Source organism: Oxyura jamaicensis, chromosome 26 (genome assembly GCF_011077185.1).
Source record: "Oxyura jamaicensis isolate SHBP4307 breed ruddy duck chromosome 26, BPBGC_Ojam_1.0, whole genome shotgun sequence".
In the NCBI taxonomy this organism is placed as follows: Eukaryota; Metazoa; Chordata; class Aves; order Anseriformes; family Anatidae; genus Oxyura; species Oxyura jamaicensis.
Genome location: NC_048918.1, coordinates 6,263,542 through 6,284,690, shown reverse-complemented (window position 1 = coordinate 6,284,690; position 21,149 = coordinate 6,263,542). Strand labels below are relative to the sequence as shown.

At 47.6% G+C, this 21,149-nt stretch overlaps 3 protein-coding genes across 3 annotated transcripts; 2 read left to right on the top strand and 1 right to left on the bottom strand.

Moving 5' to 3' along the window:
- Positions 1-5,451: 5,451 nt before the first annotated feature.
- Positions 5,452-7,800, bottom strand: DCLRE1B (DNA cross-link repair 1B). Its single transcript, XM_035346903.1, has 3 exons — positions 7,324-7,800; positions 7,082-7,261; positions 5,452-7,007 (listed from the first exon to the last, which is right to left on the bottom strand). Exons 1-3 carry the CDS (start codon positions 7,736-7,738, stop codon positions 6,133-6,135), a joined length of 1,470 nt encoding a protein of 489 aa, XP_035202794.1. The 5' UTR covers positions 7,739-7,800; the 3' UTR covers positions 5,452-6,132.
- Positions 7,801-7,856: 56 nt separating this feature from the next.
- Positions 7,857-14,782, top strand: AP4B1 (adaptor related protein complex 4 subunit beta 1). Its single transcript, XM_035346901.1, has 10 exons — positions 7,857-8,021; positions 8,107-8,331; positions 8,446-8,576; positions 8,835-8,982; positions 9,655-10,151; positions 10,889-10,972; positions 11,899-12,002; positions 12,220-12,427; positions 12,720-13,004; positions 13,271-14,782. Exons 1-10 carry the CDS (start codon positions 7,909-7,911, stop codon positions 13,696-13,698), a joined length of 2,223 nt encoding a protein of 740 aa, XP_035202792.1. The 5' UTR covers positions 7,857-7,908; the 3' UTR covers positions 13,699-14,782.
- Positions 14,783-16,154: 1,372 nt separating this feature from the next.
- BCL2L15 (BCL2 like 15) lies at positions 16,155-20,363 on the top strand. The gene is made up of 4 exons (XM_035346905.1): positions 16,155-16,389; positions 18,475-18,617; positions 19,440-19,655; positions 20,177-20,363. Exons 1-4 carry the CDS (start codon positions 16,284-16,286, stop codon positions 20,192-20,194), a joined length of 483 nt encoding a protein of 160 aa, XP_035202796.1. The 5' UTR covers positions 16,155-16,283; the 3' UTR covers positions 20,195-20,363.
- Positions 20,364-21,149: the final 786 nt, after the last annotated feature.

Genomic DNA, 21,149 nt, shown 5'->3' with positions numbered 1-21,149 from the left:
CGCTCCCGCCGCTCCGGGCCCCTCGGCCGTCCGCGCCAGACTGAGCCAGCCGAGCCCCGAGCGGCCGGGCAGGCCGAGCGCCGAGCCCGACCACGTGACCGCGCGCGCCGCCGCCGTGGCGCGAGCGAGGCGGAAGAGGCGGAAGCGACGGGGCCCGGCCCGGGGCGAGGCCGAGGAGCTGCGGCTGGCGGGCGGCCACCACCCCTCGCGCCGCCCCCTGCCGGCCCGCGAGCTGATGGGGGAGCCTTTTTCCTGCGCAGCGCGGGGAGGCCGGGCCGGGCAGGCTGCGGGGAGGGGCTGCTCGCGGGGACACGGCGAGCGCGGCCCGTACGGGCAACCCCCTGCGGAGCTGGAACGGCGAGCTTTGTTGTTGTGATTCGGCCTCCTCCGGAGCCGATTACAGCAACGCTTCTCGATTCTCTCGCAGAAATTGACAGTGTTTTTCAATCCCGTTTACAAATACTCATACCGTGATCTCAATTGTCACTGCCTTTATTCCCCCACGAACAGCAATGCAACACGCATCGAGTCGCACTTCGGGGAGCGTGAAGCATCGGCCTGCATCCAGACGGGGGTCAGGGAGAAAAAAAGCACGCAATGGAAATCACAAGGCCTCACGATACCCTGCTTAAATTGTCTTGGGGCAGGCAGAGATGGGGTGAGGGGCAGAGACTGCATACCAGTCCAGCCAAAGCCCCCAGCTCTCATCGCCTTGGGCTCTCTGGGGGGATGGAAAGCCCAGTCCTGTAACTGGGACATTCTTTGAGTGGGTCAATGAGACGCAAGGCTGAAGCAGTGATGCCAAGTTTGCAAAAATGGGCCTATGGGCCCCCAAATGTTTAGTTATTATATTAAATAATAACCTCACTGAGGCTGTGACAGGTCTCAGTCCCCAGACAAAAAGACTGGAGTTCTAACACTAAGCACAGACTGCATTAATTGGGTCTCATATTCTTCTTTAAAACGTACCAAGTAATACCTGCTACATATAAAAACATAAGAACAACTACTACTCCACTGATCCCTCTGAAACGCAGCCCCTGCTGGCCCGAGTCCTCTGAAAGCAACAGAAGCCTAGTACCCAGGAAGGAAAGCAAGCCTGGGGACTCCTGCAACACCTCTCCATCCCTCCGACCTGTGCAGAGATATCTCTCCTAACAGCCACATCTCCAGCCACCTCCAGCTAAGGCCTCTGCTCAGCAGCAGCGCTACACCTAACATGGGTGGGAGAATTCATGCAGTCGCATGCTAAAATTGAAATCTAGGAATGCACACAGACAGAAACTTCATCTTTGTGTTTATTATTACACAAGTTTATTTCTAAGTGATCCTTGGGGCTATTGCCAGATCCACTGGGTAAGGGAAGTCTGGGGTCTGTGAGCGGGCAGAATCTTAAGTGTAACCCTTTTCCAAGAGACAGCGCTGGGCAACTGTAATGGCAGCCATGGGTTGGGGCAGTATGTAACACTGCAATGAGCAGAGATGAGCAGCTGCCCAGCAGGAAACTGCAAATGGGACAGCGCTGCTCATTTTTGTAAAATTGTACAAGTAATGTGTGTGTTCACACATGAGATTCAAGAAATAAAACTTTCTGTTTTCTTTCCCTAATAAAAGGCTACTCAGCTCACTGCTCTGCTATCTGATGAAGGTAAGTCTCTCTCCTTTGTGAAGGACTGCATTTCTCTCAGCCTTATTTTCTTCAGACTTACAATAACCTCCAAAGCACGAATGTATACAACACACTTTAGTGAGGGCTTGGCTTGAAGTCCTTTGACATCTGAGGGAGCCTTACATGATTTGTGCCCTGGCCTCACAGTGAAACTCACCCCTTGAGAGAAGGAGGGAAACTTACCTCTCCAGGCTCTCTCTCCTCCTCCCCCATGTCATTTTGCAGCTCTCGTCTGTTGATGGGGTGAGGAGCATAGCTCTGCATGTGGCCTGATCCCTACACTTCCATCTTTTACTGGCACTGAAGCCTGGAAAGCAAGCATAGGATCAGTTCCACACGGTACTCCATGCTGCATGTCCTTCACGAGTGGAGCACACATACAAAGTTAAAATAACGTCCTTATCTTCCCAGGCACCTGCTCACAAAGTCCCAAGCTCCCCAAGTCTGGGCCAACAGGCTCACAGTCAAATAAGGCTCGTCCCAAACGAGCTGCTGCGTACCCATGGCTTCTTGTGCTGAGGCAGGCACTTGGCCAAGTGCAACATGACAGTAGGGAAACTGTAGCAACTTCAGCAAAAGAGCAAAATTTTAGCAGAAGGAATTGTGAATGCACATAAAATATCCAGGTGCAGACAGCAGCTCATATGAAGGGACCTCACACGATCAGAAAGACTTTGCCTTTTCTACATGTTCTATTATTCTTTCAGAAGGCTCCAAAAATAATGTAAAGCTAGAGCTTTTAGGCTTCAAGTTAGCTTGGCATTAGCCCAACACTACAATATAACACATGAGAAATTATGTAAGCTCTCTGAATTAGTTTTCTTGGTGAAGATCTCCATGTTACACAATTCTTTTTATCTAGAAAAATAGCAATGAGAACCTGTGCTGCAAAAATGCAAAGCAAGTCCTCAGCACAGAAGTTGTTGTCCTAAGTGTTTTAGCCCTGTACCATGGGAAGCAGAGTTAGAAACACTACTGAGGAGAGTGCTTTGGGGTGCTCCCTACAAGCCTGCATTGTATGCTTATTTGCCGTGGAACACAAAGTATGTTTTACCTGTGTCACTTGGCAGCAACCTAAACTGAAAGGGTCCACTTCCTTCTCTCCATTGCGTAGGTAGCGTACACCTTCAGGGTGCTCTACTCAGTTACAGAGAAGTTAGAACCAAACAAACTGTTTCATAGTATAGCAATTGGAATTCCACAGCCAAACGTGTGGAAGGAGCTCGGCAGGGCAGCCCTGCTCCCAGAACCATAAGCCTGCCCTGCCCTCATGACACACCAGTGTTTGATCACAGCTTGGTAAAACAGTTTTGAAAACTTGCCAAAGGGAACTCAGCTCTGTTCCTAGCTCCTCTGTAGGCTCTGTAAAGCCCTGAGTGAGTTGTTTCATCCCGCTGGGGTTTGGTTCTCAACTGTGGGACAGAGATAAACAGCTCAAGCGCATTCTGTGCATGTAGATTTGGGAGGGCTTTGGTCTGAACGCTATTTTTGTTCTCCTGCAGGGATGACTACAGCACACAGCCCTAGATATGCCATAGCCAAACTAATACTTGGCTACAGCTTCTCTTTGTCACAGCTGTGAGCAAAACACACCTATGGTAGCAGTGTTTGCATAGTTCTGTGCAGCTGAGCTGGAAGCAGCATGACAGATGCTCCAGCTCTTGGCTGCACTTACGCTTCACATGTGAGCTAGGTTGCTGGTAGGAACAGAGGAAAATTTTTGGAAGCAAGCATGAAAGACAACAAAACCTAGAGGAGGACAGCTAGATACCACCAGACTTCAGGGGAAGCTGAATGATTCTTGGAAACCTAGAGCTCTGCAATGCTAGTACCAGTTTTTCCCATTAGGCCGTGTTTGGTTTTCCAGGATTTTAGGATAATAAACACACAAAAAAAGTATTTCAACACCTAAGATTAAAGGGAGGAAACATGTCTGGCACCTTAAAATGCCTCATGCATTTTAAACGCAGTGCGTCTCCAACATGCTGACTGTTGGTAAAGTCTCTCCTGCTTCTATTGCCTTTTAAATCTGTGGAGACTTTAGTACTTTGGTTCTGTACAAGTTGGATAATTTTTCTGAAGTGGCAGCAGTTACCATTTACACTCTAGTAACAGAAACCAGCACTTCTTCAGTAGTTTTAACTAAGTGCTCACACGTAGGGAGCGGATCCCCAGCCTCTGAAGTCTTTGCAATTTTCACTCGTTTGTGTGTTCTAATGAACAGTTGCCTCCACAGAGAATTAACACTGACAACTCCATTTTGCTCAGAGGTTCACCCGGAGGTTGTTTACTTCATTTATGGTTGATAAAAAGAAGAAAGGCTGGATGCCACATAACACGAGCGGCAAAATGCAAGAGATCTCAGAGGTCATTTGCAACATACCTAAATGGAGCAGTGACTCAGAACGCAAGCATTCATTCTGAGCAATGGAGAAGCTGCACGCTGAGAACGGGATGTAGAATATGGGAGTGCAGGCTGCGTTTCCCTCACCTGCCTGTCAAGCGAGTTACTTAAATTTCAACAGCATGAAAGTACAGCCCATGTCTCCAAGCAGCCAGCAACAGCAACCACTGCAAACATAAGGCAATTATTTCCCTGTCAGTCTCAGATGTTACAAAAGATGCAGGTGCCTCCACTCGTGCTGACCTGCTGGGGCTCTGCAGTTTAATTTTGACTGGCAAATAATCCACAGAGAAGCCTCCAAGAAACAGGAAACACAAACCACAAGAAGTTTGACCTGCCCTTGCTACCGCTTCTGAAGTATATTTCTAAGGTAAAATGCAGAACACTGCTCCATCATTTCCAATATCCCATTTGCAGCTGGCAGGCAGAGTCAATAGGCAGTCCCACTGAAAGGCACTGCTTATATTATAGTGATCATGTTACAGTGCCTGGGAAGGCACAGGGTTAGGAGTTAGGACTCATGTTTGCCAAGTAGCTTTGCAAACATACCCACTCTGGCAGTCATCATGATTACTGTTCATGACAGCCTTGTTTTTAAACAGGTGTGGCTGCTGCATCTACAGGTATCTTTGCCTTTCACAAGCCCTAGCTTTCTTAAAGAGCAAACTTTTTTTTTTTTTTTTTTTTAAATCTGATTTGATTCAGGAAATTCAACCCATCTAGCTGACTGGTCTTGGAAAGACCTCACAGGACACTACATTCAGAAAAGGCTCCGATCCCGATGAAATCATTTGAAACAATGTGTAGAAAATAATGAGACTGTTAGGAAAAGCTGAATAACAAATCAGTTACTCCCAGAGAAGTACCTAGTGACCATTTCTACTTCACTGTCGCTGTCACAACCCCACAGCGAGCCAGTCTGTAGTCTGTTGCTGGTGCAGTTCTGCAAGGATAACCACAGTGTCTTCAGACTACAGAGGACACCCACTGCTGAGTCACATTAGTGACGCTTCCTGACTGCACCAGCCAGGCTGTGGCTCCCTGCAGTTGACCTGGAGTGGTGAAGTGCCTGGCCTCTAAGCTAACAGAACCAATTTTGCTGTTCAGCCGCAGTATTCCTCCCAAACAATGCTGCTAGGACTTAACATTTTACACCAGTAAGCAGATGTTTCATTATCTTCCATCACATTGCCTGGTAAGAACAAGCAGTGGATGGGGAAAGCAACAGGTCTAGCAGAATGCTAACAGCTACCAGAAGCGCTATGCTGTCAAGAGGAAGAATTCAGGCTTGTAGGCTCAAGTGCAGAGGCTGTAGAGGATACAGCAATCCATTCCAGAAAGTCCAGAGCACAGGAATTCACACAAGTCTTATTTTTGCCAGCCAGTGACCTGAAAAAGCTATTTACAGTTAATATGAAAGTGGTGCTTTCAGGAGAGCAGAACTGCATCCAGCTGCAGTTGGCAGGACGCAAAAGCAGTGCTGTCTGGAGGAATTACAGCTATTAACAGACTTTAAGGCACTTAATTTTCTACATTTCTTTAAGAACCGATTTTTAAATGTATCCTAATAAATAATATTTTAATGCACCTTGAAGTGAGTCAATGAGGCATTACGGGTATGTAGAAAGAGGAATCTCCAGGACTGTTAGATTTCCCCCCTTCTTGCTTCTCTCTCACACATAAACCCGTTACTTAAAATGCAGGCAGCTCACGCCCTCTGCTGCTCAACTTGTATCAACCTGGCTAAATCTTTTGCCATGACAGGTAAACCACCACAAAAAGCAGGTAAAAGGCACAGATGCAGTGGGACCACGCTGCCTGTATATAGCATGGGTACCCAACAGATGTAGACACAGACATAAAAATAAATAAACAAAACATAAAACACCTACAAACTATTTCTAGTTTTCTTTTTCCTCTAATAAGATGTAATGACAGTAAAGCACCATAGCTGAGCTCCTCTCTCATGACGGAAACTTGAACACAAAGAACGGGATGCAGTATCAAGTTAGAATCACCACTATCAGCTGCATTTGCCCTGGCAGCCACCATGCAATTTTCAGGATGCTTCTCCCCTCCTAAAGAAATCTTCTACCACCTTGTCAAATTCCTGTGAGGAATTCTGCTTTAAGACATTTAAAGGAATGAGTAAATATGACTCTGCAAACCCACTTGGAACGTGCTCATCAGAAACAGGCAACTGTCTAACAGCACCAGCTGCTATCGCTACTCCTGACTGTTCTCCACTCAGTTCTTCCTTCCCTTTTTCTTTGGACACTTGACAACCAGTACAACCTTCTTTGGAGCAGAAAGCTGACTCACAAAAGTTCTGCTGAGTAACCTTAATGCCCCTAGGCCCATCAGACTCCTCAGTATGTTTTTCTGGGGACTCATAGATAACTCCTTGGGACACAGAGTGTCTCTTGAAAAGAGCTTGCTGGCACACAGTCCTCCGTATCTTTGTTTTGCTTTGCTGCTGCAAAGACTCTTGCAGAGGCTTTGGGATTCTGAGGTCAGGAAGTGCCTGGTGGTCAGAACTTAGGTATTTATGAAAGTAAACCTGGCACATGTTGTCCCTAACAATTGGGATGATTGAGCAGGGTTTCAACCACTTCACAAACTCGCACAGCTCTGAAAAGGATGAGTGATCCGAGTATGGAATGGGGTAGATGTTGGGGTGGGTGACCTTCACGGGCCTGCCAGTGGGGAGGATAGCAATAGTAGGATGTAGCGTGTTCCAGCTGACAAGAGTATCCCAGCGGATCTCAGTGACGTCCACTGCACGGATCCAGCCAGCCCCCTCCTCAGCAGTGAACACATTGGGCAGTTCCAGCAGCCGCATCTGCTCCAGGCGCGAGGGGCTCACCACGACCCAGGTGCCGAACTCCACTGCCAGGTCCACCAGCAGCGCCTCCTTTCCCAGGCTGTACACACCTGCAAAGGAAACCGTGAGCCGCGTGCCAGGGCCACAGGGGAGGTGCGTGGCTGGGGCACGACGTGGCACTCACCGACAACGACGTGGTGGGACGGGTGCGCGCGAATGAGGCGGGCGGCCTGGCGCGTGGCGCAGCGCCGCGAGGGCAAAGGCTGGCGCAGGCGGCAGTGCGTGTTGTCCAGGTAGAGTCGGTCGATGCGGCGGCCCCTCAGCGCCGGCTCGTGCTGCATGGCGCCGGTGTAGCGGAAGTCCCCTGCGGGAGCAGGGTGTGAGGGCGCAGCAGGCGCAGCGGGGCCGCGGGGGCCCGCCCCGTACCTGTGTAGAGGATCGTGCCGAAGGCGCCCTCGAAGAGGAACATGACGGAGCCGGGGCAGTGGTTGGAGTCCAGCAGCGTCACCGTCACCTCCTCGCCCAGCGCGTGGCTCTGCCCCACCTCCAGCGGCCGGATCCAGCGCCGCGGCACCTGCGGGCGGTCAGGGCCGTGACGGGGCCGGGCCGTGACGGGGCCGGGCCGTGACGGGGCCGGGCCCCGCACACCTACCTGCAGGCGGTGGTGCAGCAGGCGGGCGGTGAGCGGCGAGCAGTAGAGCGGCCGGCTCCAGGTGCTGGAGAGCCCCACCGTGTGGTCCGCGTGCATGTGCGACAGGAAGAACAGCCGGGCGCCGCCCGCCCGCCGCACGCTCCAGAAGTCCACGGCGATGGGCGTGCCGGGGATCACCGTGCCGTTCATGGCGCCGGCCGGGCCGAGCCGCCCGCCGCTTCCCGCCGAACGCGGGGGGCGGCGCCGCGCAGGCGGGGTGGGGGTGGGCCGGGCCGGGCCGGGAGCGGCGCGTGCGCGGCGGCGGTGGTGGTGCCGGTGCCGGCGAGGGGCGGCTCTGCCTTGCCCGTCCCGTCCCGGCCATGCCGTACCTGGGCGGCGAGGAGGCGCTGCGCGACCTACGCCGGGCCCTGAGCAACCCGCACGTGCAGGCGGACCCGCTGCGGTACCGCGCCGCCGTCCTGCGCGTCATCCGGTGCGGGGCGGCGGGGGGGCGGGGGAAGGAACGACGGCGGCGGGGGGCGGCCGGCGGGTGACGGCCGGCGCTGTCCCCGCCGCAGGCTCATGACGCAGGGCGCGGACGTGTCGGGGCTGTTCGCGGAGATGGTGAAGGCCGGCGCGGCAGCCGACGCGGTGCAGAAGAAGCTGGTGCATCTCTACGTGCGCGCCCACGCGCCGCGCCTGCCGCGCCTGGCGCTGCTGGCCGTCAACACGCTGCGCCGGGACTGCGCCGACCCCAGCCCCGCCGTGCGCGGCCTGGCGCTGCGCAGCCTCTGCAGCCTCCGGTGCGCGCTCCCGCGGTCGGCGCGCCTCCGCGGCGTTCCCCTCCCCCCTTGCCCGCCCTCCCCCCGGCCTCGCCGGCCCCGGCCCCCCCCCCCCTGAGCGTCCCATCCCCGCAGGGTGCCCGGCGCGCAGGAGTACGTGCGGCAGCCGCTGCTGAGTGGGCTGCGCGACCCGGCCTCCTACGTGAGGCGAGCGGCCGTGCTGGGCTGCGCCAAGGTGCACGAGCTCCAGGGAGACTCCGAAGTGGGTGAGTGGGGCGCGGGGGCGCGCAGCTGCGGGCCCGGGGGAGAACAGGCGGCACCGCGGCATCCCCCTGCCCCTGCCCGGCCCCCGCGGGCCCGGCCCCTGCGGACCGTCGGTGAGGTCCGGGCACATGCCGGTCGGGCTGCTGCGAGGCTGCGGTTCTCCCAGCTCGAGCCTCGTATTAGCGGTAAACGCCTGTAGGCAGCGATGGAACCGCGGCGTGCCGGCGGAGCTCGGTACGGGAGCTTTTTGCCTTTCGCAGACGGCGCCTTGGTGAACGAGCTGTACAGCTTGCTGCGCGATCCGGACCCCATCGTAGTGGTGAACTGCCTGAGGGCTTTGGAAGAGATCTTGAAGAAAGAGGGAGGAGTCGTTATCAACAAACCCATCGCCCATCACCTCCTCAACAGGTTTGTTTTCGTCTGTTAGAGGTTGCGCTGGGAGCTTCGCTCTGGTTGTCGTGATTTGTACGCTCGTGGAGCGGGTATCCCAGGGCTCCTGCCAAACCTGGAGAGAAGATCCAGGACAGAAAATCCAGGCCTGTCCTAAAAAGCGTTTTGTGCTAAGGTCTTAAGAGAAATCATAGATGCCCTGCTTTTCCAGGGGGTCTTTGCTTCTGGCTTCTTTGGGATGGCAAGCTAATGTGATTGTTTTATCTTTTTTAATCATGATAACATACACGATATATTTGTGACGTAGGTCTTCTGGTATATCTTTCACAATGAACTGAAAGGTATCTAATCCATTAGATATCTATAGCTTGAAGAAATGATGTTTGTTTGTTTGTTTGTTTTTTGGCAAATAATTCTACATGGTACAGCAAAAGCAAGTTAATTGCTGAGTCCATGGATCTTGTCTTTGTTTCTCTGGCTTAGAGCACAAGCGAAAGTACACAACTGATACAAATTTAAGCCTACATCTGTAAATTGGTCAATCATCTTGAGATAAAATTGTGGTATCTACTTCTGAAATATAGCATTTGATTTAGAATGCAAGCAACTGGAAGGCTACGGCCGCTACTCTGCACAGCACAGATCTTCATGCATTTCTTGACTCCTACAAACTGTTTATTTTTTTGGCAGGATGGCCGATCTAGATCAGTGGGGGCAAAGTGAGGTGCTTGCCTTCCTGCTGCGTTACAGACCCCGCACTGAGGAGGAGCTTTTCGACATTCTAAATTTACTAGATGGATATCTTAAAAGCAGCAGCCCCAGCGTCGTGATGGCAGCCACCAAGCTTTTCCTGGTCCTGGCCAGGGAGTACCCACATGTGCAAGCAGATGTTTTGGTGAGAGTGAAGGGACCACTGCTGTCTGCCTGCACTTCAGAGAGCAGGGAGCTCTGCTTCACTGCATTGTGTCACGTGCGCCAGATCCTTGGTAGCCTTCCTGGTCATTTTAGCAGCCACTACAAAAAGTTCTTCTGCTCATATTCAGAACCGCACTACATCAAATGCCAGAAGATGGAAGTGTTGTGTGAGCTGGTAAATGATGAAAATGTGCTACAAGTGCTGGAGGAGCTGAAAGGCTATTGCACTGATATATCTGAAGAGCTTGCCCAGGGGGCAATCTCTGCTATAGGTAAGAGCTCTGCCTTGCCTCAGAAGCAGCTGCAGCCCTAGATCTTTAAGGTGCACCTTTCTCTGCTTAAGTATATCCAGGCAAATGCCAAATAACTAATCTGTGCTGAAGCTCCAAGTAAATCACCCTTCCCAGGAGTGTTTCATGGGTGTTTCTAAACCACAATGAGGTTGATTCTTTCAGAAGTTCTGGTATTGAACTGTTTCTGGGTGAACTGTTTCTGGCTGAATGTCTTTGAGTCTTTTTCAAAAGACTCTTATGAGATGCTCTAAAGAAATGAACTCTGGACTGAATTAAATCCTTTCATCCCATTAATGAGTCTTATAATGTTGAGTCTTACTGAAACTGTAGAGCTTCTATAATACCTGCTTGTTTGAGTTGTGATGGAGGCAGAGTTAAGGTGATTTGGGGCAGTTTAGTTTTGGTTTTGCAAGCTTTAAAATATGTAAGTTCTATGGTGTTCCTCAGGAGAAAGCCTGGGATGCTAAAATGCTTTTCTCGTGTTACGTTTAAGAAAAGTTCAGACTTCTTCTGAGGTAAAAGGAACCTTTTCCTTCAAAAAACAAATGTATCCCTTATGTTGGGTATATGTGCTCATCTTATTACACTTCCGGAAAGTATTGTCAAAGTAGAAAAGAGATTAATTCTTTCAGATGAGTTTGCGATGAATAGTTGGGCTCATTTCCTTTTTCACTCTGACTAAAGGTTGCCTTCTGTGTTCTTTGGTGTCTCTGCAGGCAATATTGCTAGGACATACACTGAACAGTGTGTGGGGATTTTGACAGAGCTCTTGGGGTTTCAGCAGGAGCATATCACCTCAGGTAATCATCTGCAGTTTTTTTACATGGCTTGTGCTTTCAGGAAATGTTCTTGTTGGGGCTTGTGATTCCAAAACTTGAGGCTTTAGAAGGCATGTGGCATTTAATTTAATTGGGATCTTCAGGTAGAAGTCTCCCTGATGGGGTAAGGGTATATAGTTTTCACTTCCTTGGGAAATGGTTATAGCTGTATTGACGGTTTGATAAAATATGCAGGCTCTCTTCTGTCTGCCATCTGTTGGCTCCAATGACTGAGGGACTCAGCAGAGGCATTTTAGTGGCTATTTGTGAAGACCTAACTGGTTAATAGTTCTAATCTTGAATTCTTTCTAACGGGGACCCTTGGCCTGTGTCTTTTAAACTTTAGTGATTTCTCTTCAGCTGTCTGATTCAACTTTATCCAGACTTCTGTCTTTTTCTTCTGCTGCTATGAAATCTAACTTCATATCCGTGCTATTTCTGCCCCCTCTTTCTTAATGCTCTTGCTTTCAGCTTTCAAAGTTGCATGCCTGCAGTCATCTGTTGAATTAGGTCTTAGTAGTTGCTGTAGTTTGTAAGTGTGCAACAGAGCATTTAGAATATTGACCTAATTTCATGAAACACATTTTGAATTGGTGTTAGTTTCAATTTGTTATTCTAACATCGTATGTCTGAGACATCATGAGTCAGTCTCTTTTTAAAGCCCAGGGAATGTCCAGAAGAGAGATTACTTTCCAGCAGCCAGAAGAACAATCTGAAGTTTCAGTGCTTTATTTTAGACTTTGTGTAACTTTGCACCGACAAGAGCAATGTCGTGGGACTTTGAAGAAGGGTGTCTCAAAATGTAGTCCTGAGCAATGCACCAACCTCTTCAGCTAAGACTTTGCAGTCTTTTGACTGTTTTATACATTTTTTATTTATTTAATTTTATTTATTTTGTTTCATTGCAGCGGTAGTTCAGGCTTTTCGGGACCTGGTTTGGCTGTGTCCCCAGTGCACGGATGCAGTGTGTGAGGCGCTGCCTAGCTGTGAGGACACCATCCAGGACAGTGAGGTAAGGTGGCTTTATGCCTTGGGCTAGCAGCTGTTGAGGATGGGTGGAGTCTAATTCCTCAACTTTCCTGTGGCTTACGATTGGCATTACGAAGATCAGAAAGCTTCAGAAGATTTGTGCTCTTGTGTCAGTTGATTCCATGTCACCACTGACTTTTTGGTAAACAGAGCATTGCTATCCTGGTAAGCATAGTATATACTTTGTTTGGTTCCTTCAGGGCAAGCAAGCACTGATCTGGCTCCTGGGGGCACATGGTGAGAAAGTACCCAATGCCCCCTATGTTTTAGAGGACTTTGTGGAGAATGTGAAATCAGAGGTGTTTCCAGCAGTAAAGATGGAGCTTCTAACAGCGCTGGTGCGACTTTTCCTATCTCGTCCTGCTGAATGTCAGGACATGCTAGGGAGACTGCTCTATCATTGCATAGGTGGGTTTCCATTTTCAGCATTCTGTTTCATTACAGTGGTAGTACAGGCTTTTTAGGACCTGGTTTTGCTGTGTCCTCAGCATGGATGCAGTGATGGCATCCTAGCTGTGAGGAAACCACTGAGGATGGCAAGGTAAGGTGGCTTTATGCATGAGGCTGCTACCTGTTCCTGGTTGGTGAGTGTAGCAGCTTTCCGCTCTATCCCTGGGAATCTGTTTTTAGTAATTATGGGGTACTTTGGAGAAATCTGAATGCTAGAATTCTCCTAAAACTATGTTCCTCAAATTCCCAGAGGAGGAGAAGGATATGGCAGTACGAGACCGTGGATTGTTCTACTATCGCCTCTTACAGTCCGGTGTGGAAGAAGTGAAACGGGTCCTATGCAGCCCTAAGTCTGACCCCTCCTTGGGGCTCCTGGAAGACCAAACTGAACAACCAGTGAATACATGGGCTTCTGAGTTCAATACTCTTGTACCTGTTTATGGCAGAGCACGTTGGGCGATTGTCACTGCTCAACAGCCAGTGGAATCCTGTTACGCTTTTTCTCCTTGTACCGACTCTGGGAACAGAGGCACAGGTAACCAGCCTCACCCACGTCTGGGTTTCAATTTCCTCATACATGGATTTCCTGTGAAAAATACCACAGTGCTTTGAGAATGCTGTTTAGTGTTCTGAATATCTTGTACAGTGTCTGGCTGATCACAGCCTCATTAGCCTAGGGAGGTGCTGTAGAAGGTGCCATAATTCCAACCTTCTTCATCTGATGGCCTCCTGAGAGGTTCTGTGGGAAACTGGAAGTAGCACAATGTATGTTGCATCTCACATTTTTTGGTTTCATTTCAGAGTCACTGATTTCTGAAGGGAATAAAGAAGTCCTCAAGGTTCATCCTGATACAGGCAACCTGACCTTAATTCCTGATGTTTACCTGACTGCAGAACAGTTTGAGAAGACCTGGCTGAGCCTGGACATTAGCTGCCAACACTCTCTGCCCTGGGGCGGAACTGTTAATCCAGATACCATACAGACTGCTTTTCACGTTGTCCACATCCATACTATTGCTATGAGCAAAGCTGGTGTCCAGCCATGGAAAGCTTATTTCAGCGCTCAGGATGACACTGGTTGCCTCTTCCTAACAGAGCTATTGCTTGAGACAGAAGATTCGGAGATGCAGGTTTCGGTGAAGCAGAGTGAGGCAAAGCCTGAGGCGCTGCAAGCCTTCATGTCTGTTTTCAGGACTGCCCTGGGAGCAGTTGCTGGGCTGAGATCCTGATTCATCTGTGTTCCCAGTGGGATGCTTGCTCAAGGCACAGGCAGAGTTTACTTCTCTGGCTTCAACTTGCTGTTCCTGATGCTCATTCTCTACTTCTAAACTGTAGGAGTGTTATCAGCCTTTCCTTGGAGCAGTGTTATGCACAGAAACCACATGTGGTATGAGGGTAGCAATGGTACAACCTACTGAGGCCGGTGATTGGGGTGAGGTAAATGATGTCTTCCCCCTGGGCTGGGGAAAAGACAAGATCATGTATTTGTTAGCCTGCTGGTTCTGATGTGAGTCACAGAAATGCTGGCACCTGTGGTGATTGTCACAAGATGCTAATGTGACTGACGGAACCAGAAGTGAGCAAAATTCAGGGCAGCATTTTGGAGAGTTTTTTTCAAGAGAATTGTAACCAATTAAAAATAGCTCTGAGACTCCAGGACTCTGCTGCTTATTGTGTATAGAGAGCCACAATGCGATGAAGGGAGAAGTACCTACTTCTGTGTTCCCTCTGTATATAATACAGATTTCTGTCTGATAGATTTCAATAGTAGGCTTCACTTAAAAGTGAATGGAGCTCTGCTTTGTAATGGTGCATGGGGTACATAATGTTTACTTTTTCGAGAGAAAGAAGTGTGTTTTCTATTTGAAATGGGTTATTCTAATCACCCTCAGAAAAGTCTTTTCTCATCTCCCTGTGGCAAGGGCTTCTTTAAGACAATGCAGGGGTGAGCAAGATACAGAAAATGTATTTGTGCGAGTCAATGTAGTTTGAGTTTTGTACCTGGCATCACTCTGACAACCGCAGTCAGCTGTCAGTCCTCACACCAGTAATTGAAGAATTGCTGTTTAGATGATTAATCTGTATGGAATATTATTTTGTGATTATATTGTGACTTATTCTTTCTACTTTTTGCTGCTGTCATGTGCAGAATTGTTTGTATTTCAACCTTATTTTGATTTGTAGTTGTGACTTCTGTTAGTTTCCTGTTGGGCAACTGTCATTTCCAGGTACTGATCACAGTCTTCTACGGGCTTGTACATCCAGACTGGACTGTATTTTTGTATTACCCCAGCTTTTTAATGTATGAAACTTTTTTTTTTTTTTTTTTTAAATACATACTTTCTGTGTTTCTTACAATTTAAGGAAAGAAAAATAAATGATCCCTTGCTATCTCAAGGCCTGGCTTTCTCTGTCCACCAAATCTTTAATTCTTTCTGTTTGCTTAGCTTATTAAGTGTTCTCTGAGAAGAAAGTATCACTCACTGTAGCTGGGCCACTTAAATTAGCTAATGTGTTTTTTGCCAAGAATATTGTTACATAAACTAAACTCACCCATTTTCTTTCTTTATATAAAGAGTAATCAGAAATTACTATGACAGCAGTCCCTCTGTTCTGTTGAAAGTTGCAGAGAGTTGGGCTTTGCATGGTGTCATGAGAAGTCTCCTTGTCACAGCCACGAAAATCCTCTCTGGCAGCGTAACCATTGCTCTTCCCACTTCAGTAGCTTTCAGCCAGGGCATGGAGAGAAACAGGAAGCATTGCTCCAACTCTGCTCTGTGCAGTAGTCTGTCGAGTGTTTTATACAACGGCAAAACCCTAGAGAAGGCTCGCTGGCTTAAGATTAAAGTACACTGGTTACCGTAATGGCCTTATCGTAAGTGCAAGGTGTGGCTCTGTTAATCCTATTCTGTAAAATATTTTACAATTTTTAATGACTGTATTGTAATTGTAAATCATGATATGCCTTTCATGCCCTTCACAGAAATGCTGCTGTCCCTGTTAAACAACATGTTTTAGATTTTATTTTTGTTTTTCCAAATAAAAACATTAATCACTCTTGACTGCTTTCTGTTGTATTTATTTGCTGGTCTCTTGGCTGAAGTCTGTGGGATGGATTCAGCCCGATGGTTACAGTGGATCCTGAAATAACTGCACTCTGTCCTGCTTTTGTTTCACGCAGGATTTGTACCTCAGCTTCCCTTGAAGCAAAGCTTTCAAGATTCTTTATCTTTAAACATTAAGTGTGCAATAAGTTATTTCAGTCTTGTGTGACAAGTTACTGTAAGGGGTGGGCCATCTAGGGGTGAATTCAAATGTAGTTAAGAAGTTGACTCTAGCAGGGCTCCTACTACCAGTTTCTATAAGCACATGAGGAGGTGCGTTGCAGGACTCATATTACACAGTTTTCAGGAAGAAAATGATAGATTATTGGCAAACTGTCCTTTACTGACCAGTAGCTAGTCTGAATCTAGTGTTGGTCTGGGACAGGGACTTCGAGTTTCCAGCCTTTTGTCCAGGTACCTTTCCTGAAGAATGAGCAGGTGAGCAGTGTTTGGCTTCTTGTAGTTATTTATTTCAGTTAATCTTAATGCTATGGCTTATTTTGAAACTAAGCCACACCCATAGTTTGAATGATCACAGTTAAGAGAGCAAATATCTGCATGCTGTGTTGTTCTGGGGAGGAGTCTTCCCAGAAGGAAGGGCCTGTGCAGTTACGGGGAAAAGGAAGCTAAAATTCAGAGACACCTGGGGAGAGAAGCAGCTACAGAGGTCCTGCCTTCAACTTCATTCAGATAGCTGGGAGAAAACTGCAATGAAGACATTTGAGGAACAGACAGAACATGTTGTGAACGCCTTATACTATGATCTCTTATATGGAGATGAAATAGATAATCGCTGTCTGCAGACAGATTCAGGAGGTAAGACCTAAAGTTTGGTGGGAAATGGGAGAAAAATCTTGTTTGTTTGCTGAAGATGTTAGAGAAGTGTTGTGACTGAATATTTAAAAGAAGGAGGTTGTAACTTGGCATTGGTTGTTGGGTTTTTTAAAATACAGACCTGTGATGACCTCCGAGTTAGCTCTTCTGGAGGAAGAGTTAGAGTGAGGTGGGGTTGTCTGAACCCCATGAAGGCCATAGCTGCAGCCTGATTTATTGGGCCATGGAAATCGGGGGGGGGGGGGGGGGGGGCATGTCCTGATAGAGAACGACCATGCTTCTCCCAGGCAATGGTGAGCATGGGGGTGGGCAGGGCAGGCGCTGCCTACAGCTGGACCCCACAGTTCCTTGCAGCCCAGTGAGCTCGCTGCCTGCTGGGGCTCCCAAAGGGAAGGACAGAAAGCCACACCTGGCCAGCCTCATGACTTCCTTTCAGAGGAGCGTGTAGGCAGCAGTCCCTCTGTTCTATTGAAAGTTGCAGAGAGTTGGGCTTTGCATGGTGTCATGAGAAGTCTCCTTGTCACAGCCACGAAAATCCTCTCTGGCAGCGTAACCATTGCTCTTCCCACTTCAGTAGCTTTCAGCCAGGGCATGGAGAGAAACAGGAAGCATTGCTCCAACTCTGCTCTGTGCAGTAGTCTGTCGAGTGTTTTATACAACGGCAAAACCCTAGAGAAGGCTCGCTGGCTTAAGATTAAAGTACACTGGTTACCGTAATGGCCTTATCGTAAGTGCAAGGTGTGGCTCTGTTAATCCTATTCTGTAAAATATCTTACAATTTTTAATGACTGTATTGTAACGGTAATCGTGATATGCTTTTCACACACTTCATGGAAACACTGCCATCCCTGTTAAACAACAGGTTTTAGATGGAAGCTCTATGTCTGTTGTCTTGCCCAAAAGTCTCCGGTCAGCCTGGTGCTAGTTTCCCTCTCCTGGATCAGGTGCTTTCACATCCCTGAGCGCCGTGAGATGCCCGCCGAGGGCCTGCAGATCTGCCTGGTCGGACAGAGCCATGGGGCAGCGGCAGCCATGTCAGAGGCTATGGGCAGAGGAGGGGGGGAAGAAGGCAGCTGGGTCAGGAAGCAACACTGAAGATAAAGTTGCTCACTACTCTATTTTGAAAGATCCTGCTTTCAGTTCCTTATGGTCTTGTCAAACTTGGAAATATTTGTGCTGAAATTTTCAGTGATGGGTAGCTCCTTCTGGCTGAATATTCAGACATATTAAAAATTAGATTTTTTTTTCTCAGTATTTTTAAGGAGAAATACTTTAACTGAGGGAAAAAAAAACACAACACATGTAACCCCCCTATAAGTTGTTTAGCTGAGACATTCTAATGGTTTTTATATAAAATTTTGAAATTTGTGAAGTATGTCTTCTGTTCCTTTGAAACCCTTCTCAAGTTTGGATCACTATGTGACTCCGAAATGTTGCAATTTGCACTTGCTCAGAAGAGACCTTGAGTTTGATATCTAAATTCTCCAGTGCCTCTCCATACACAATGATCTGCAGCCTAGCAATGCTGGGGGAATATAAGTAGGACTTTGCCAGCTGATCAACGGGAGTGTGTCCCTGGAATCAAAGGAGGGAGAGACAAGGTGCTCCCCAAGCCCTCTTCTAGCTTGCTTTTGGAAGCTCAGGAGGAAGGAGCTGCCTAAAATCTGGAAAGGCAAAAGAAAGGCCCTGGGGATGTCTCTGCAGCAAAACTTGGGCATGAAGAATCTATGGTGAGAGGAGAGACCTGGACAAATTGATGGTATGGAGCTGCCTGTGGAACCTTAATTTGATCCCTCTGAATCTATGAATACTTGAATGACTTTACAGTATTTCCTAAGGATGTTGGTTTTAGATATCCTAATGTGTCTTGTCACAGGTCTACTCTGCGTTATTGTCCCAAGTGCTTGAGACATTAACTACCTTAGCTCTCTTTTAAGGTAGCTTTGTGAATGTAGTATGTGTTACATATGCTTGGTTGTAAGCTTATATTTTCCCATTTTCTCTGTCTTTTAATAATATATTATGCCATAATCCCTTACCCTACTCTCTCTCTGCTCATTGTTTTAGGGCCTGAGCCATTTGAAGGAGAACCTCCAAGTGACTTTGACCCAGTTATTATTGCCAGTCGTCTGCGACAGATCGGGGACCAGTGCAACATGGATTTTGAAAGGGTTTCCTCACAGGTTCTTGCTGAAGTACTCACAGGGAAGGTAAAGGATACCTTGTCCTGCCTGGCCCTGGGCCTGCTCTTTGTCTGTAGGGCAACCTGGAGGTCGTTTTGTGTTGGAGAATAGCAAAAGCCTGGGGAGAAGACCAACTTATGCTATAGGAGTCAGAGATGTCTGATGGAAAGGGACATGATAGCCAGCAGCCTGCCTCTGCTCATTTCTGTCTAGCTGGCAGTGTATGAGCCACCAGAACAAAAGCTAAGCAAAGGACTGTAGGACCTGCTCAGTCCTTTGCCTTTTTCCAGGTGGGTGATTTCTTACAACTTTTTTCCTTGTCTCTTCCAAGGGAGCTGCTTTTTATCACCTGAGTAGCCCTGGCTCTGCCTGGGCTGATCTGTCATTGCAGTAGATAATCTATAGTCTGGCACTGGTGGGGGGCAAATACTGTGTACAGGAGGAAGGCTGTGATGGGAGAAGACCAGGTGCTCCAGGTGGTCTGGCTTGAGCTTGCCCTGAAGTCTTAGATCTCATGCCAGTATGGTTTTGGTGCAAATGCAGCATGTAGTTCTACCTTAAGGTTTGTTGCAGCTCTGGCTATAGCTGTCCTCCCCAGTCCTTCAAACATGCTTCCTGATGCTGTAGTTTGCACAAGCTGCAGTAAAGACAGAAGTAAAGGAGAGCCCTGCCTTGAATGTCCTGCGCTGTATGGATATCACCAGGGAGTTGTGGGGCCCACTTGCTTTAGTCATGGGTAGAAGAAACAAATGCAGGAATTCAATTGAATGTTGGGTGTTGAGCCAAGACTCACTTATCCTGTGATCATTTAAAAAGGAAAAGCTCAGACTGCCCTCTTGATGCTTGCAGATGGAGAAGTTTGGGGCTGCTGTGGATTCTCTCAGCAGAAGCTGGAGTGACCAGAACCCTGAGATGGTCTATGAGAGAGCATTTCTCTCTGTTTCTGTGAAACTGATGATGTATATTCTTAAGAAAGTCCCATCTATGTTCCATCCCAGTCAACTCACAACAGTGATTAATGGAAATGCTCAAGTGAAAAACTACATTGAGGCCTGTGGAGGATGGGTAAGCACATGAAGTTTGCTGTGATGTTTGTCTGAGCCTTTCTGGTTCTGTCCCTTTGTTTCTCTCAGCTTTCCCACACAGTGTTCTGCCTGACACCTATCTTGGCTGGTCACTGACATCCAGCCACCCAGTGTCCCCTCCTTGACCCGTACATCAGCCAACTCCTCTTGTAGCTGTCAAAATGCAGCTTTGCTAAATACCTTGGTGAAGACTCACTGAAGTCAGTATCAAAATTCCCACCTGCTCCTCTGTGTCAGGATTTAATTCCTTATCTCAGTGCCTTGGGAGCTATTAAGGATTAGTCAAACAAAAAGCACTTTCCTGCTGACATAGTTCTATGGACAGCACCTGGTACATTTTCTCTGTGGAACAGTGAAATCAGTTCGGGAGAGGGTCACAGTGGAAGACACAAAGCCTGTCTTGCTGTCCCACATCTTTCCCTTCCTGCCAGCTCCTTTAAACTTACCTTGAATTCTTCCTCTAAAATACATACACATGGGTTGTTTTTTGTTTGTTTTCAGGAGAACTTGGACGACTGAGAGGAAGTGTTATACTACTTTCCAAAAAGTCTGGATTTCATTGATTTAAGTGGGACAATTGCTTTCATATTTGTTCAGATTGCCAGAAGAATCATACAAATAAGAACTGTGTAAAAGATATTCTATATCACTACAACTAAAAACCAATAAATGTTATTATTTGTTTTTCTTCTTGCATCTCTTAAATGTGTCCATAAAAGTGGGCTTCACTCTTATTCAAAGGTTAAAGGCTTAATGCTGCAGTACTAATTTCAGATTCATCAGGTAATATTTGCTTTAAAACGTTTCCATTAGTTATCCTAAACAGATCTGTGTTTTTTGGATCACCTGTCTCAGGTGATTCCAAGGTTTCTTTTGCAAAATTAATATTTGACATTATTTTAACAGCGAGGGTTCTTTCAGGGTCCTTTGCCTTTTGGCAGTTGGACACAGAAATCTTGTAGCTATTTACTGATAATAACTAAACTTGGTACAGCTAGTCTGAAGTCTTTCTACAAAATGTGAGATATTGAAAAGATCAAAGTTGTGATACCCATATTTTCTGAGGTGATTGTTTTTAATTTATTTTTATTTCATTTAGTTTTCCCCACCTATGCAAGTTGAGAAAATGGATGGCCTCAGAGAAGTTTGTATCTACTTCCCACTCATTTCCAATTTGCCCTGTAGGGTTTTTTTTGAGTACCTATAAATATTGCGGACAGGAAGTGAGGTGAATTAGGATGGCATAGTTAACTGGATTTTTATAGTCTTCTGGTACCAGAGGTGGGGAACTCTGGCTGGAAGAGTAGACCTGAGGTAGGTTTTCTTTGTTCAGGAACTGTTGTTGTGCAAGTTCAGGAGAATAAAACGTGCAAGCCAGATTCACATGCTCAGCATCTGTCTAAACTATTTCTTCAGAATATTTTGCAGCTAATGTGGAAAGCAGAATAAGTTATAAACATGAAGGGGAACATTT